This window comes from Leuciscus leuciscus (assembly GCF_965113295.1).
Source record: "Leuciscus leuciscus genome assembly, chromosome: 17".
NCBI classification, from domain to species: Eukaryota; Metazoa; Chordata; class Actinopteri; order Cypriniformes; family Leuciscidae; genus Leuciscus; species Leuciscus leuciscus.
In genome coordinates, this window is record NC_138741.1 from 7,700,363 (window position 1) to 7,716,042 (window position 15,680).

At 36.0% G+C, this 15,680-nt stretch overlaps 1 protein-coding gene across 2 annotated transcripts; it reads left to right on the forward strand.

Annotated features, from left to right (window-relative positions):
* Positions 1-776: 776 nt before the first annotated feature.
* ganc (glucosidase, alpha; neutral C) lies at positions 777-15,385 on the forward strand. 2 transcript variants are annotated; one of them, XM_082143221.1, is made up of 24 exons: positions 777-867; positions 1,093-1,155; positions 1,285-1,390; positions 2,669-2,796; positions 2,878-3,054; positions 3,163-3,184; positions 3,266-3,332; positions 4,448-4,544; positions 4,696-4,879; positions 5,690-5,834; positions 6,023-6,258; positions 6,325-6,451; positions 8,232-8,311; positions 8,479-8,622; positions 8,695-8,791; positions 8,886-8,987; positions 10,397-10,640; positions 10,718-10,782; positions 12,609-12,685; positions 12,760-12,834; positions 12,923-13,036; positions 14,403-14,515; positions 14,695-14,795; positions 14,919-15,385. In XM_082143221.1, exons 1-24 carry the CDS (start codon positions 833-835, stop codon positions 15,023-15,025), a joined length of 2,706 nt encoding a protein of 901 aa, XP_081999347.1. In that variant the 5' UTR covers positions 777-832; the 3' UTR covers positions 15,026-15,385. The 2 variants fall into 2 exon arrangements, with proteins under 2 accessions (XP_081999347.1, XP_081999348.1); XM_082143222.1 differs by having other exon boundaries at positions 1,288-1,390.
* Positions 15,386-15,680: the final 295 nt, after the last annotated feature.

Genomic DNA, 15,680 nt, shown 5'->3' on the forward strand with positions numbered 1-15,680 from the left:
TTGCAACGACATGAAGGGTGAGTAAGCTAATTAATGACAAAGAAATTACAAAATGACAAAACATTTGGGTGGACTATCCCTTTAATACCATTTAAGGTCTAGTAACATATAATTCAAACCGGCATTTCGCAAAAGGAAGGAGGCATACAATAATGTCAACACTATTTAAAAAGAAAATGCTATTTTAGTCCAATTACAGACCACCCAATCGTCCTCAGCCTGACATTTCGACATAAATGTCACAGGGCTCAAAGAACCACAGAGTAAAAAACGAGAATGGAATATTATTAGTTCTTAGATAGGCGGGGCTTAATAGCCCAGACGTTCTCTAATTGGTCAGGTGTAGAGTCTAAAAAATGTATATTTTATTTGTGTTTTAAAATCTAACCACTATTAACATATCTCATTGTCATACCTAAAGTGTAAATTATTGTCCAGACAGCTAGTGAAATAGACTACGGTGACAGCGCTGGTCTGTAGCCGATCTGTTCCTTTTCTCAACGATACTGAGGATGGACCAATCACAGACGTTTGTGATTAATGTACAAAAATAATTTAAAAAAAAATGTTTACACCGATTGATTAGGCAGGTTCCTGTTTGTATGTCAGATCGCAGTCGCTTAAAATTACAAACCTTGAGATTTAAATATTTAAAGAAAGACAAAACCCATTTAGATTTAAATGAGTCTGAATGGAGGATTCGGCTGTGTGAGCCATCATGCGCCCCCTTGCAGGGATATTTGTGCCACATAAGTACTAGCGTTTGTCGCCCAATAGAAAGAACACACACCACTAGCACTGTCAAATAACTTCCTCCTTATGTGGCGGAATCATGGAGGTGAATGTTCTTTCAACTGAACCTGAGAGGTAACAAGCATTTCTGCAGCATTGAAACGATGGTCATGCTTGGACGTAATGTGATCAAAAGCACGTTGTTAAAATTGTGAGCGATATGTGTCTTTATCATCATTGTTGCCATTAAGGACATGCAGCATTTGCTTGCAGACTACTTGCTATTATTACAGTATTAAGAAAAATTAGACCAGAACCAATTGAACTGTAGGCTACTTATGATGTACCATAACATTACAGTGGCGTTCCGGGTGATGAGTTTAAAGAGAAGTTTAAGAAAAACCATGACATTACATTCTACAGGTAAGTATTATTATTGTTAGTATTATATTAATAATATCTAGATGCCATTATTTAGGAAATAAGTCTATTTATTTCTTTGGTGAAATAAATTGAATAAGTTTGAATTTGTTTGACCTTTGATCTCTACAATAGGCGACAGAGAGATAAAGCAGTGTCTCAGTACTTTGCCTCCTTGGAGACTTTATTGCTCACAGATAGAGGAGCCAGTCTGGAGCTCTGTGAGCGGGACTCTCAGGTGGACTGCCACTGCTTTTTTCACATAGCTCATTCTTTCACTGTTGTCTAGGGCAGGGGTTTGTCAAAATATGTTTAACACAATAAGTTTAATGCATTTACTTAATTATTATTATTTTATTCTGCTTTCTAAAGACTTGGCTATAATTGTGAATTAAAGGGATATTTCACCCAAAAATTATGTCATTCAAAACCCGTAAGACTTTCATTCATCTTCGGAACACAAATGAAGATCTTTTTGTTGAAATCTGAGAACTTTCTGTCCCTCCACTGACAGCTACGCAACTACCACTTTGACGCTTGATAAGCGAACATAAACAGACATAAACGCTCAACCAAACCTGCTTGATGTGTGAGAACAAACCTCATTGGTTCTCGCAGAAGCTCAAACGTGCTGCGTAACACGAGAATGAACCTCATTGGTTCTCGCACGTCAAGCAAACATGCTTGAGCTTCCGTTTACCACAACTGATGTGTGAGTTGATGAATGGCTTTTATATGTGAATAAAAGCCTAAATTCAGTCTGTTCTTCATATAAAGCAATCGTCTCATCCTAAAATTGGACTAAGCTGCTCATATGGATTCGTTTTACGATCTCTTTATAGTTGCGTAGCTGTCAATGGAGGGACAGAAAGCTCTCAGGGTAATGGGGTTGGAATGACATGGAGGTGGGTAAATGATGACAGAATTTTCATTTTTGGGTGAACTAACCCTTTAAGACCACATTTTTCTTTTTTATTATAAAGTAATAAATATATTTTTTGGAATGGCTCACCAAAGCTGCATTTATTTGGTCAAAATACAGATAAAAAAAAGCTATATTGTGAGATATTATTACAATTTAAAATAACTTTTTTCAATTGTTATATATTTTCATGTGTAATTTATTTCTGCGATACAAAGCTGAATTTTCAGCATCATTACTCCAGTCTTCAGTGTCACATGATCCTTCAGAAATCATTCTAATAAGCTGATTTGATGCTCAAGAAATATTTCTTGTCACAGATGAACATGAGCACAGCTGAAAGCGGTTGTGCTGCTTAACACTTTTGTGGAAACCGTAATTCTTTTCTTTATCAGGATTCCTTGAATCATTTTTAAAAAAATTGTTAAATTAAAAATATCTTTACTGTTACTTTTGACCAATTTAATGTGTACTTGCTGAATAAAAAAAATTGTTAAATTCAAATTATATAGTTTAAAGGATGTAAAGTTGGGAAGTATTCAAAGATGCAAAATATCAAAAAAACGTTATCGAAACTATTTCTACATCTTCCAGAATCGGCTGAGTCTTCAAATACGGGCAACCCAAAATGGAACGGTCAGAGTTTCTATTGATGAGCTTCAGCCAGTGAAACAACGCTACCACGTTTCAGACGTTCTGGTTGGAGAGATGAGATATGAGCCGTAAGCCATCAACTTCACAAATCTCTTCACATCTCTCCTAGATCTGCTACTGCCAGTTCTTCATTGTGATGTCTTTGACAGGCTGAGAGTTCATTGGAAGAGAGAGGACTGTGTATGTCTAACTTGGGGTCTGGGACAGTACCAGTTGCTGGTTTCCTTTTCACCTTTCAAACTAGAGATTTCCTGTGATGGGGAGGAGATTGTCACACTTAACCCAGAAAACAAACTCTACTTTGAGACTCTGCAAGATCCAACTAGGTAAGATGAACAATATATGAGGACTGTTGTTTTATACTCCCATAAAAACCTATTTGGTAATAGCTAATGTTGGTTTTTCCCATTTAACTCTATTTAAATTTCTTACAGGTCATCTTCAAATTCATGTCAGGTGAGATTATAGGCTTTAATGTGAAAATGTATGATTGAGAGAACTTACTTGTTTAACAAATCATGTTCTTCCATCTCAAAGGGAGATGAAAATCAATGCGGGCTGTGGAAGGAAACTTTCAGACAGTTTGAGGACATCAAGGCAAACGGTAAACCGCCATAACATACAGAATACAACGCCCATTGTTCATTTCATCAACTCCAGTACAACTTGTATTATTATTAATATGGTTGCTTGTATTACTAATGATGTATACATAGGGTTAGGGATTTAAACAAAGCCTATAGGGGCCCATTCACACCAATGCCAATAACTATAACGATGTCTACAAAGTTTTATTAATTATTCTAATTCAATGAGAAAAGCAAAGTCCAAACCACTACTGTAATGGTAATGACACAGAGGAACGATATCATTTGAATCACTTTCAGAACTATTTTTCCCAGCTGATGAACAATAAAAACATTGACAGCCAATCAGAACCCACCTGACTTTAAAGAGCATGAGTGTTTAAAGAAGCAGAAGAACTGCAGTGTGCATTTCTAATAAGCAGAATGTTATCGGCCCTTGCTTGGTGTCGAGTGGACGCCAGTATTGTAATTGTTATAGTTATCTTTCTTGGTATAAACAGGCCTGAACTGTTAACGGTGTGGTCACATTTATCATTATTTGGCTAAATTTTGCAGCAAAACCCAGTAAGTTTAAATAGAATCCATGTGTTTGGGAATTTTGTGAGAGGTCAAAAAAATCCCCAGACAAATTTTGCATCTGGTTCAAGCTTTTCACGCGAGTTCGCCACGTTGACCAACAGAAAGCTGCTTAGTTTGTGACTTCTGTGTGAAGAAAGAACTGTGAACTGTGCTTTGTGGCAATCTGCCACTTTTGCCCTTAGATCTTTGCTAAAAATTTGCCAAATGACAGTTCCTTAAAGGGATAGTTCACTCAAAAATGAAAAATAATTTACTCACCCTTAAGTTGTTCCAAACAAAAGTATGAGTTTCTTTCTTCTGTTGAACACAAAAGAAGACATTTTGAAGAATGTCGGTAGCCAGACTGTTGACGGTAGCCATTGACTTCCATTGTATTTTTTGTCCTACTATGGAAGTCAATGGCTACCGTCAACTGTCTGGTTACCAACATTCTTCAAAATATTTTCTTTTGTGTTCAGCAGAAGAGAGAAATTCAGACATAGTTTTACATTAGCAAGCACCAGCCACATTCTCTAGTTATTTAATAACATATCATTGCTGATGTCTTCATCAGGTCCTAGTTCGGTGGGTATGGACTTAAGTCTCCATGGGTTCAACCATACGTATGGTCTTCCTGAACATGCTGATACCCTGGTGTTGAAGGACACAAGGTAGTGCACTTCATAAAATATCTAAGAGTTTGCTTTCTAAAACTGATGTGGTTGAGACACTATCCGTACCTATAGAAGACAAATTGAACAGAATAGACTCTTGCCTAATATGATGTAGCAGTCAAACCCCAACATTTGTTTTACTTCACAGTGTCTCTGAGGCGTATCGGCTGTACAACTTGGATGTGTTTGGCTATGACATCAATAGCAGGTTTGGTCTTTACGGTTCTGTTCCTGTCCTGATAGCTCACAAGCCCGAGAGGACAGCTGGAGTGTTCTGGCTGAACGCGTCGGAGACTCTGGTTGATGTCAAGTACAATTCAGAGCCAAATGAGGTGCAGTTCTACTATTCAATCGACTGTTTGGAAACAATGGTAATAGTGTTTGGTGTCACTAGGGGGCCAGAAATTACACACTGCAAAGTTGAAATGTCTTTCAGATGACAGTTGACCTAGCTAACAAAAATATATTTTAAGAATGTTTTGCTAATATTCCCATTAAGTTATGAAGACTTTATTTGTTCTCTGACCGTTGAAATGCTTTAAAAATATTTTTCTTGGTTATGTGAATGTTAAAGGGATAGACACCCAAAAATTACAATTCTGTAATTATTTTCTCACCCTCAAATTGTTCCAAACCAGTATGAGTTTCTTTCTTCTGCTGAACACAAATGAAGATATTTTGAAGAATATAATTAACCAAACAGTTGGGCACCATTGATTTCCATAGTATGAAGAAAAAAAAATACTATGGAAGTCAATGGCTACCGTCAACTGTTGGTGACCGACATTCTTCAAAATATCTTCTTTTGTGCTCAGCAGAAGAGAGAATCTCATACTGGTTTGGAACAGCATGAGGGTGAGTAAATGATGACAGAATTTTCATTTTTGGGTGAACTATTCCTTTAAGGGAACATTCCTTTATAGTTTTGCAAACATTATGGGAACGTTAATTTTGAATGTTCTCTGAACGTTCTGAAACAAGTAGTAACATTAGGTAAACTTTGAGAGAACTTGCCAGAACATTAGCCACAGTTTTAAAAACATTCCCTGTTAGCTGGAGAATAGTCTAAATCAGTCAAATAGGAGACACATGTTTTTTTAGATGTGTATTGTTTCAGTTGATTATTTTTGTTGTCTGAACAGAATGAGGATGAACCACCGGGGAAGAAAAGCAAGATCGCACCTCAGACTGATGTTAGATGGATATCAGAGAGCGGCACAATCGACTGTTTCATTTTGCTGGGACCCACAGCTGCCCAAGTGTTCTCTCAGTATGCTCAACTCACAGGTACTGACTATTTCCCAAATATTGTCAATGGTGGTATAAACAAAAAATGTACATTTAGGACTTTTGTAGGTTTTTCATTGATAAAACCTTGCACATTCAAGTTACAAATGTCCGCACTTGCTCTTATATTAAAAAGAAGATGGCTTTAAATGTATACAGAAGTTCCTTTAGTATTTCTCTGCCAACAGGCTATCAGGCTCTTCCTCCACTCTTCTCTTTGGGCTATCACCAATGCCGCTGGAACTACGAGGACGAGGCAGATGTGAAAGCTGTGGATGCTGGATTTGACTCCCACAGTATTCCGTATGATGTCATATGGTTGGACATAGAGCACACAAATGGGAAGCGCTACTTCACCTGGGACTCCAAGCTTTTCCCAAACCCAGCAGAGCTACAGCGTCACCTCCAGAAGAAGAACAGGAAGGTATAGTAATGGGCTTCTAAAGATAAAAGGTAACAGTTTTTTTATGTTTATTATTTGCCTCTTTAGTTGGTTGTTATTAGTGACCCGCACATCAAGATCGATCCTGATTGGTCAGTTTACTGTGAAGCTAAAGACGGAGGCCATTTTGTGAAGAATAGAGAAGGCACTGTTTATGAAGGAACATGTTGGCCAGGTAAGATCCAGCATACATGAAAAGGCCAGTCTCAGATTCACATAACTGTTTATCGTATCATACAGAAAAAATTCTCAACAAGACTGTTGTACCTGCAGTAACTGTTAAAAGCCAAAACCGATCCGAAATCCTACCATCTATTGATTCCAGTTTGTTCTCTAAACTCTCCATAATTCTTCATTTGTGATCACTATTACTAGGCTAATGACTAGGCTAGGGAAATATTTCACCCAAAAATGAAAATCAGTGTTATTTTATTCATATTTATTTACTATTCCATTGTAGTATTTAAGATTTTGTATTAGCTATTATTTTTATAGCTATAATTTGTTAAATCTTTAGTAATTTTATGTGCTTTTGTCAAATTTATTAGATTTTGGGTTTTTAAATATTTCTATTTAGCTTCATTGTCATGGGTGGTTGAAAATCAGGAACGAAAAGGTTTACAAAACACTCTGGATTCTTAGGATCAAAAAACATGAACGGAACAAGCAACTAAACTTGACAAATACCGAACAAAGACTGAAAACAAGCACAATATATACACTGTAAAAAACAAGCAACAGGTGTAAAACATAAACAATCAATGTGATAACTAGGGAAAAAAGGGGATATGAAACAAACAGGTAAACCAGGAACATGTATTACACATGCGCATGACATCACCGTTTTCACAAATTCACGTTCATGAATTGATAACAGTATTGTTTCCAAAAAGCGCACTTTGAAACCGTTTCCAAAAGTTTGCGTTTCCAGGCCGCCAAAACACTGTTGTTGTGTAAATGAACTGTCAAAGCGTTTTTAGTTGAAAACGGTGTCGTGTAACCACCCTTAGTTTTAGTAATTTTAGTACTTCAAATTAAACTTATTTTATTTTAGTTGGTTGCCAAGGAAGCCTTTCTCCTTTTCATTCAAGTTTATATTAAAATCAGCTAATATGTGTATTTAAATTTATTTCAGCTTAATTTCAATTAATGGTTAAAGCAACACTAAGTACAATTTTTTACCTTAAAATAATGTTTCCAAAATGGTTTCAGTGGTTCATCAAGTCGTAACAGAGTGAAAGGCACTTCTGGATTCGCTTTGCAGCCCTATATCTGCTATAACCACACTATGCAAGTTTGCCAAACCGTGTCGCGTTTCTGTAGTTCGAATGAGACATAAGAAAACTACAAATTTGACTTGCTTTACGTCAAGCGTTACAATAGTCATTATTTCGTTTTTCTTCGTTTCTGATGTCACAATACATCATACTTTCATGAAATCATGCAACATACTCTACCTTGTCTGTGGGCATCGTTCATTCAAAGCCGGTGCTAGATAAACAGTGAGCGTGCGTGCGACGGTAGGCTGCGGGCGGCGAAATTATTTACGACAGCGGTAATGGACAATTCCGCTTCCAACCTGTAGAGCGACCGAAGAGGAAAAGTTCCTTAGTGTTGCTTTAAACATTTGAATTGTTTTAGTTTTAGTTAACAATAACAACACTGAAAATTCCTTCATCATTTACTCACCCTCATATCGTTTGACTTCCTGTCTTCTGTGGAATCCAAAAGAAGATATTTAGAAGAATGTTGGTAAGTAATAAAACATTTTGGTTACCGTTGATTTCCATTGTATGGACAAAAAAAAAATCTGAAAAAAATCTCAGATTTTGTGTTCCACAGAAGAAATAAAATGACATAAGTGAGTAAAGGATGACAACATTTTTATTTTTGGATGAACTATCCCTTTAATAATAGATTTATTTACATTGAGATCTTGTTTTACATCAAATCAGGTGAATCCAGTTATTTGGACTTCAGTAGCTCAAAGACAAGATCATGGTATGCCAGACAGTTCTCTCTAAGCAAATATGAAGTGAGTCTCAATTTTTGGTCACTATTAAGGTTTTATCTAATACTTCTAATACTTACTTACTGAGCAATATTTGAGGTGGTTCCTTAGCATCTTTTGATCTAAAAACCAATTCATTGTCTCTTCATTTCTATTGGTAACTGTTTGCTCTTCATCCACTCTTCCATTAGGGCTCAACAGAATCTTTGTTTGTGTGGAACGACATGAATGAACCTTCTGTCTTTAACGGGCCAGAGCAGACAATGCCAAAAGATGCAGTGCACTTCGGAGGATGGGAACATAGGGAACTACACAACTTATATGGCTTCTATCAGGTAAGCTCAGTCAAAACACGCTTATAATATATACATAGATTATGGTTACATGTTTTTTTCTCCCCTTCACAGCATATGGCTACATTTGAGGGCTTATTAACCCGCTCAGGTGGCACAGAAAGGCCATTTATCCTTTCACGTTCCTTCTTTGCTGGGTCTCAAAGATTAGGTAACTTCAAAATCAGATGACATACACTATACCCATTGTGTTGATGGAAACAAACAACACGGCCCATAGCAACACTGAACTGTTTATGTCACAGGTGCCATATGGACTGGGGACAATGTTGCTACTTGGGAGTACTTGAAGATTTCAATACCCATGCTGCTGTCACTGAGTTTGACAGGGATACAGTTTTGTGGAGGTTAGACTAATAAAGCGACAGTTTTTATGTCATATTCATTTTAATATATTATATTTAAACCTACAAAGTAAGTTGATTGTAATATTAATGTTGGTAAATATTTCATACATATACATACATTAACACTAATGGCCTAAAATTAACTTTTTGCCACACCTGCCAATGGCCATGAAACTGTTTTTGCAAAAACAGGCACTTATGACGTCCAAATTTTAGATACCAGTGAAAATTCCCGATTTTCAGGTACACAAATTGAATAAAGTAGGCTAATCAAATGTAAAATAACACTGCATATTATTCACTGTATAAATTAAACATAGATTAATCCTTATTAAAGTTACAAAAGTTATTCAGTCAAGAGCAGTGAGATAAGCAGGTATTTTAGGCTGATGCCACTTTAAGACCGAATACTGATACATTCTGTACACACGTGTTTTCTTTTTCAACTGTTTACGTTCATTTAAGACATAGCCGACTATGTTTACTAGGATGCTCGCTGGGACGGGCATTTTTGACTTAATTTTGTGTGAATTTGTCCGTTCAAGCACAAGAAGACGTGACAGAGAGCTCGATTTATTATTCACACACTGTCTGAGACACGGCTTTCTGGGCGTGCGCTTCGGTTGTTTAAACTTCCTACACAGCGCGTGAATAATGAATTGAGTTCCCTTTCGCATCTTCTTGAGCTTGAATATTTAAATTGTCAAGGCTTAAACTTTCATGACGATGCGGCGCTGGTCCGTCAACTGTCCCGAGCGTCGTTCGTGTTTGTTTATGTTCTCACAACATTGAATTGTTAGAATTCATAAAAACTTCGGATTGACACCGTTTCATATACTTTTATTTCATGTATTAATTTTAGGCCCTGAATACACTACTATTCAAAAGTTTGAGTATAGTAATTCTTCTTTTTTTTTTTAAGAAATTAACACTTTTATGCAACAGCGACACATTAAATTGATCAAAAGTGAAAGTAAAGACATTTATTATGTTATAAACAATTTCTATTTAAAATAAATGCTCTTCCTTTGCAATTTCTATTCATTAAATAATCCTGATAAAAAGTATCATGGTTTCCACAGAAATATTAAGCCACACAACTGTTTTTAACATAATAATAATAAATGTTTCTTGAGCACCAAATCAGCATATTAGAAAGATTTCTGAAGGATCATGTGACACTGAAGACAATAATGCTGGAAATTCAGCTTTGACATCACAGGAATAAAGTACATTTTAAAATGTATTACAATTGAAATTAGTTATTTTATATTGTAATAATATTTCACAATATTACTGTTTTACTGTATATTTGGTCAAACCTTTGCACGATAGTGTATTTTCACGTTGAACTGGGTGTAAAATGACCATCACTGATTGAACATGGTCTCGTATGTGTGTGTGTGTAGCTGATGTAGGGGGATTTGTGCAGGATCCAGACCCTGAGCTCCTGGTCCGCTGGTATCAGGCAGGGGCTCTTCAGCCATTTTTCAGAGGACACTCTGCTAAAGTGACCAAGCGTCGTGAGCCCTGGCTGTTTGGGGTCGAAGTCACCTCTGCAATCCGCTCTGCTGTTCAGGACAGATACTGTCTCCTGCCGTACTGGTACACTCTGTTCCACCAAGCACACGTGTCAGCCCTGCCTCCCATCAGGTACTGCATTTTAAGCTGCAGCACAACCTTATTTACTATGGCTTATACGTGCTGATACAGTGTGTGTTTCCCTGCAGACCTCTTTGGGTAGAGTTTCCCAGCGATTCAAGCACGTTTGCTGTGGAGAACCAGTACATGATAGGTAAACATGAGTAGATCTGCTGTGTAATACTGCTAATAAAGTCACTATCAGTGTGGAATATGGAAGAAAAACATAGATATCGTGGCCACAAATTAAGATTTTGTTGTCATTACTGTTGTCTTTGGCCACATTTTATTAATTTGTTCCCTCGTTTTAGTCAAATTGTGGCCATGTTGTAGCAATTGGTTTTAATTTAGTTAAATTGTGATCACAAATGAGAGAACATATTAGTAGTACAACGTGGCCAAGATTTAACTCAAATGAGTGAATGAATAAATATTCTTAATTTGTGGACACTAAATTTTTTTGACATGCAAGGAAAACAACTTTCCAAAGCGTAATATAGTTTTTACTCCACTAAATTCTACAAAATCCTATCAGTCCTCGTTGTTTCGAACTGAAGAATTCACCACATTTCAAGACGCGATTGCAATGTCCGATTTGTTAGCGATTTCTTCGTGAGCTGCTTGTTTTCAATGAACCTGTTGAAACGGTTCATTCACAAGTCATCGGACTGATCCGACTGCAGCGATTCATTCAGATTGAGACTCAGGTTAGCAATTCACTGAGATATCCGACTCAAAATATGACAAGTACCATGAGATCCTCGGAGCACGAGCTTGTGCGAACTGACGGCGTGAAAACAGATGCTGAATTTTAAGTATTGATAATTGTATAAATAAAATCACATTTAGGTCATAAATGTCAGTCATTTAGCTATGGAGCGAATTATGTGCCATAATTAAACAAACAAATCCAGCATTTTGCAAACAAACTCGATCTACTTCGCAAAGGAAAACTCGACTCGCAAACAAACAGAAAGCAATGTGCAAGTACAAAGGTCAGTTTTAGTGAAAATGTAACAAATGTGTATTGTGTTTTACAAATATAAATAAATGAGCCAAGATAATACTTCACAAATAAATACAAACCATCCTACAAATTGCATGTAACCTTTGAACAAATACCAAATCTAATGCATACAAATGCATATCTGTCTGTTATGATTGTGTGACACTTGGCTTTTTATGAGATCTCTCGGCTCGATTTTCTCACAAATGTGTCCAGGCAGATTTTCTCTTCTAAAACAGTAGATGACGCTAAACTAGGGGATTAATTTAGCGCTAGTCTCCCGGGAGAAGCACTGATTTGAAACTTGCCTTTGCCAGAGCTGAGGAAAATGACCGGTGAACGGGTGTGTTTATGTCTTAATTGATCTATAATTAACCTTTTTGAGGTTTTCTTTTGCAAAATGTTTTTCAAAATGCTGGATTTGTTTGTTTAATTATGGCACATAATTCGCTCCATATTTAGCTACTTGAATGTGGACATGTCAATATTTGCGTATAGGTCAAATAATGTTAAAATAATTAAAATGAATGCACATGCGTCTTCCCTGCTTCTGTAGGAGTTTCAAATGATATCAAACTTACATTTTTAACGTTTATTGTTTTGATAGTGTGTTTTTGGTAATAAAATAAAATGTTTGGTTATTTGCCGAATGCAGATCAATAAATATTCAATGTTTTCATCTACTAATTTTCCTTATTGTAGGATAAAATATAAAATATATAAAATTGCAAAACAATGGTTCATCGATCACTTACTTTTAATACTCACTCTAAGTACATTAAAAATCCAAGTATAGCACTTATGTACTTCCACTCTAGAAGTGCTATATCTTTTCCTCTTGATTTGTGTACTTCATCCACCACTGGTCATTATAAATGATAATACCCATGTATATATATATATATATATTTGAGACTTTTTAAAACATAGCAGTCAAATTTCAGATACCATTCTAACTAATGGACATTTTTCAGGCAGTGCTCTCCTTGTGTGCCCTGTGACAGATCCTGGGGTCACAGAGGTCAGGGTTTTGCTCCCAGGGTCTGATGAGGTAAGCCTAATTCACAAATGAATTGCACTGAAGGTTAAAGTGTGTTCATTAGAGATGTTTTGTGTGTTTGAAAGCTGTGGTACGACACAAACACGGCAGAAGTACACAAGAGTGCCAGAACTCTGGATCTGCCAGTGACTCTGAACACCGTGAGTGACTCACACTACATCTCTGATTCAGCAGTCTACTGAATATAGTAGTCATACGGAGTTATTTACGGTATACCCTCTGTGTTAGGTGCCCGTGTTCCAGCGAGGCGGGACAGTGGTGCCCAGGAGAGCAGGTTGTGGGTCCAGTACAGCAGACTTACAGCAGCATCCAATCACTCTCACTGTGGCACTGGACACTAAGGTGACCACATGACAATAAAACAGAATGTACTGGGTGGTACCATAGTACAGGTCAGGGCTGGAATCAGATGCTAATATCATAATATACATGTATCACAGTTTCCACAAACAATATTAAGCAGCACAACTGTTTTCCACATTGATAATAATGTTCCTTGAGCAGCAAATCAGCATATTAGAATGATTTCTGAAGGATCATGTGACACTAAAGACTGGAGTATGCTGAGAATTCAGCTTTGATCACAGGAATAAATTACATTTTAAAATATATTGGTGAGTGTTAAGTTGCTTGTAATTATGGATAATTCACTGTTATTACTTTAGTAAGTACAGGTAACCTGTAATAAGGACACAATAAAGCTGAGTGTGTACCAAATTTGTGCTTATATCGCCCTCTCCAAGACTTAATATTACAATGGTACCGTTTGATTTTCATATTTATGTTCTACAGTATTTACATGGTACTCTAAAGCAACAGTTTCCAAAGCATTTGGGAATGCAGTGTGCACTAGGTTCTCTTTATTTACATTCACATAATTTTCAGCAATTTTTCGATTGAAGTTTACAGCATTTCACCAGTATTCCGTCAAAATAAAAGCTCAAAGATTTGCAATGTTAGAAGCTTGAAGTTTGGAAGTTAAGAATTTAAAGTGTGCCTTTTTTACTTTTTCAAATATGATCTTTTATGCAGTGTGTAATATAGCTGTTTGTTAATGTAAAAGGTCTGCAAAGTTTTAAAGATCAAAGTGCATGACGATGTATATTATGAGAAAATTAAACCGTTTTTTTTTTTTTACCTTGGATGCACATAAACCTGTTGTAGGAGACCTCTAAAACAATGAGGAACCTTTAAAATAGCATAATTAAGGGGCACTTTAAGACATTAGAGTTGTTACACAGAGAGTTGTTAAAATAAAATAATTGTTATAATTATTATCAAATAATAATTGTTTTCTTTGCAGTACAATTGTGATTTACAACAGTAATATATTCTGCCTTCATTTTTTATTATTAGAGTTATTAAATTAATAAAAATTTGTTATTTCTTTTAAAATATTTTACAAATAAAAACAATACAAAAATGTGACCATTAACCATCATCAGAAAACCGAGAATATGCGAAATCTCAGGGGGTACTTCAAGTAAATATTTTCGGATGACAAAAAAGTTTTTAAAATTATACATGTCCAGAAAACATAGTATTGCAAGTGAACATGTCCAAAGAAACATGGTTGTTTTTGTTAGTGCCTCATGGTCAAATCTTTGAGGAGCCCAACATTAAACAAGATTTGAACACACACACACACACACACACACACACATAATAATAGACCGCATTGATTTGGATTATATGTTTTGCATTACAGGGCAATGCTGATGGAGTTGTTTATCTGGATGACGGTCACTCTTTTAGTTACAGAGACCAGAAGCAGTTCTGCCTACGCCGTTTTAGCATGCGAGTTGGCAGGCTTGTTAGCAGGTAATGGCTCAACATCACTTTTCATTTTCCTTTATATTTTAGGGATGGTCTTATATTTCAAAGTTTGACCTTTTGGTACTGTTTACAAGAAATGTGAAATGTAAACAGAACAGGGTATATACCATTGTGTGTGTTCAGAAAGCTCAATACGCCGTTCTCCTTGTGCCTTGTGTTCTCAGCTGTGCCGATGATAAAGGCTCGTTTGTCTCCGATGACAAAGTGGAGTCAGTGGTCATTCTTGGTCTGAATAGTTTGAAAAGAAAACCCAAGCTCAAGTCAGGTGTGTAGACGGCACAAGTTTTCTTTTGTGGGAACTATCAGTAGAATACTTCATACAAAAATAATGTGGTGTTAAATATAAACCAGAGAGTTATAATATAAACCTTCTGTTTCTGTCTTTAAGGTGCGGCGAGGACACCAGTCATGTTTGAGTTCGACGTTAAACGAGGTGTATTAACTTTAACTGGCTTGGGCCTAGAAATACACAAAGACTGGGAAATAATAATATAGCGGATGGTATTTTTCAAATGTCCCGGATTGCATTATTTTATGTTATTTAAAATTTTTTAATATTGGTATTTTTCAGATGCTGTTGCATGCCTTAAAAAGTGTCAGCAGCTTATAATTGCAATACAACTTTATAATTTGGTTAATTAAATCAGCAATTTAATAATGCAGATTAATATTAAAGATTCCCTCCATAATGATTGTCTACCTCAAGAAATGAGTTTGTTTTAACATGAATTACTATCTGTTTTCCTTACATAATACTGTAGATTTGACATGATGGAGGTGAAATGTGTTTTCAAAAGAAAAAAATTGCAACAACATCTTAATTTCTAAATAAAGAATTCTGAAAGAGCAAAGTAATTTTGTTTTTTTATGATCCATGTACAGTACCATTCAAAAGCTCGTGGTCAGTAAGATCATTTTATTTAAGAAATTGATATTTTTATTTAGTAAGGATCCATTTAATTGATCAAATGTGACAGTAAACTATTTCACATAAATGCTGTTCTTTTAAAACGTTCCTATCATCAAAGAATCCTGAGAAATTGTCTCATGATTTCCAAAAATAAATGAATAACGTTAAAAGATGTGTTTCTTGAGGACAAAATCAGCACATTAGAGTGATTTCTGACGGATCATGTGACACTGAAAATTC

Coding starts and splice junctions, on each gene's coding strand:
- ganc (XM_082143221.1), top strand. CDS start 833: ATGGAGGTGAATGTTCTTTCAACTGAACCTGAGAG. Junction 1,156..1,284: donor CATGACATTACATTCTACAG/GTAAGTATTATT, acceptor TGATCTCTACAA/TAGGCGACAGAGAGATAAAG. Junction 3,185..3,265: donor CATCTTCAAATTCATGTCAG/GTGAGATTATAG, acceptor TCCATCTCAAAG/GGAGATGAAAATCAATGCGG.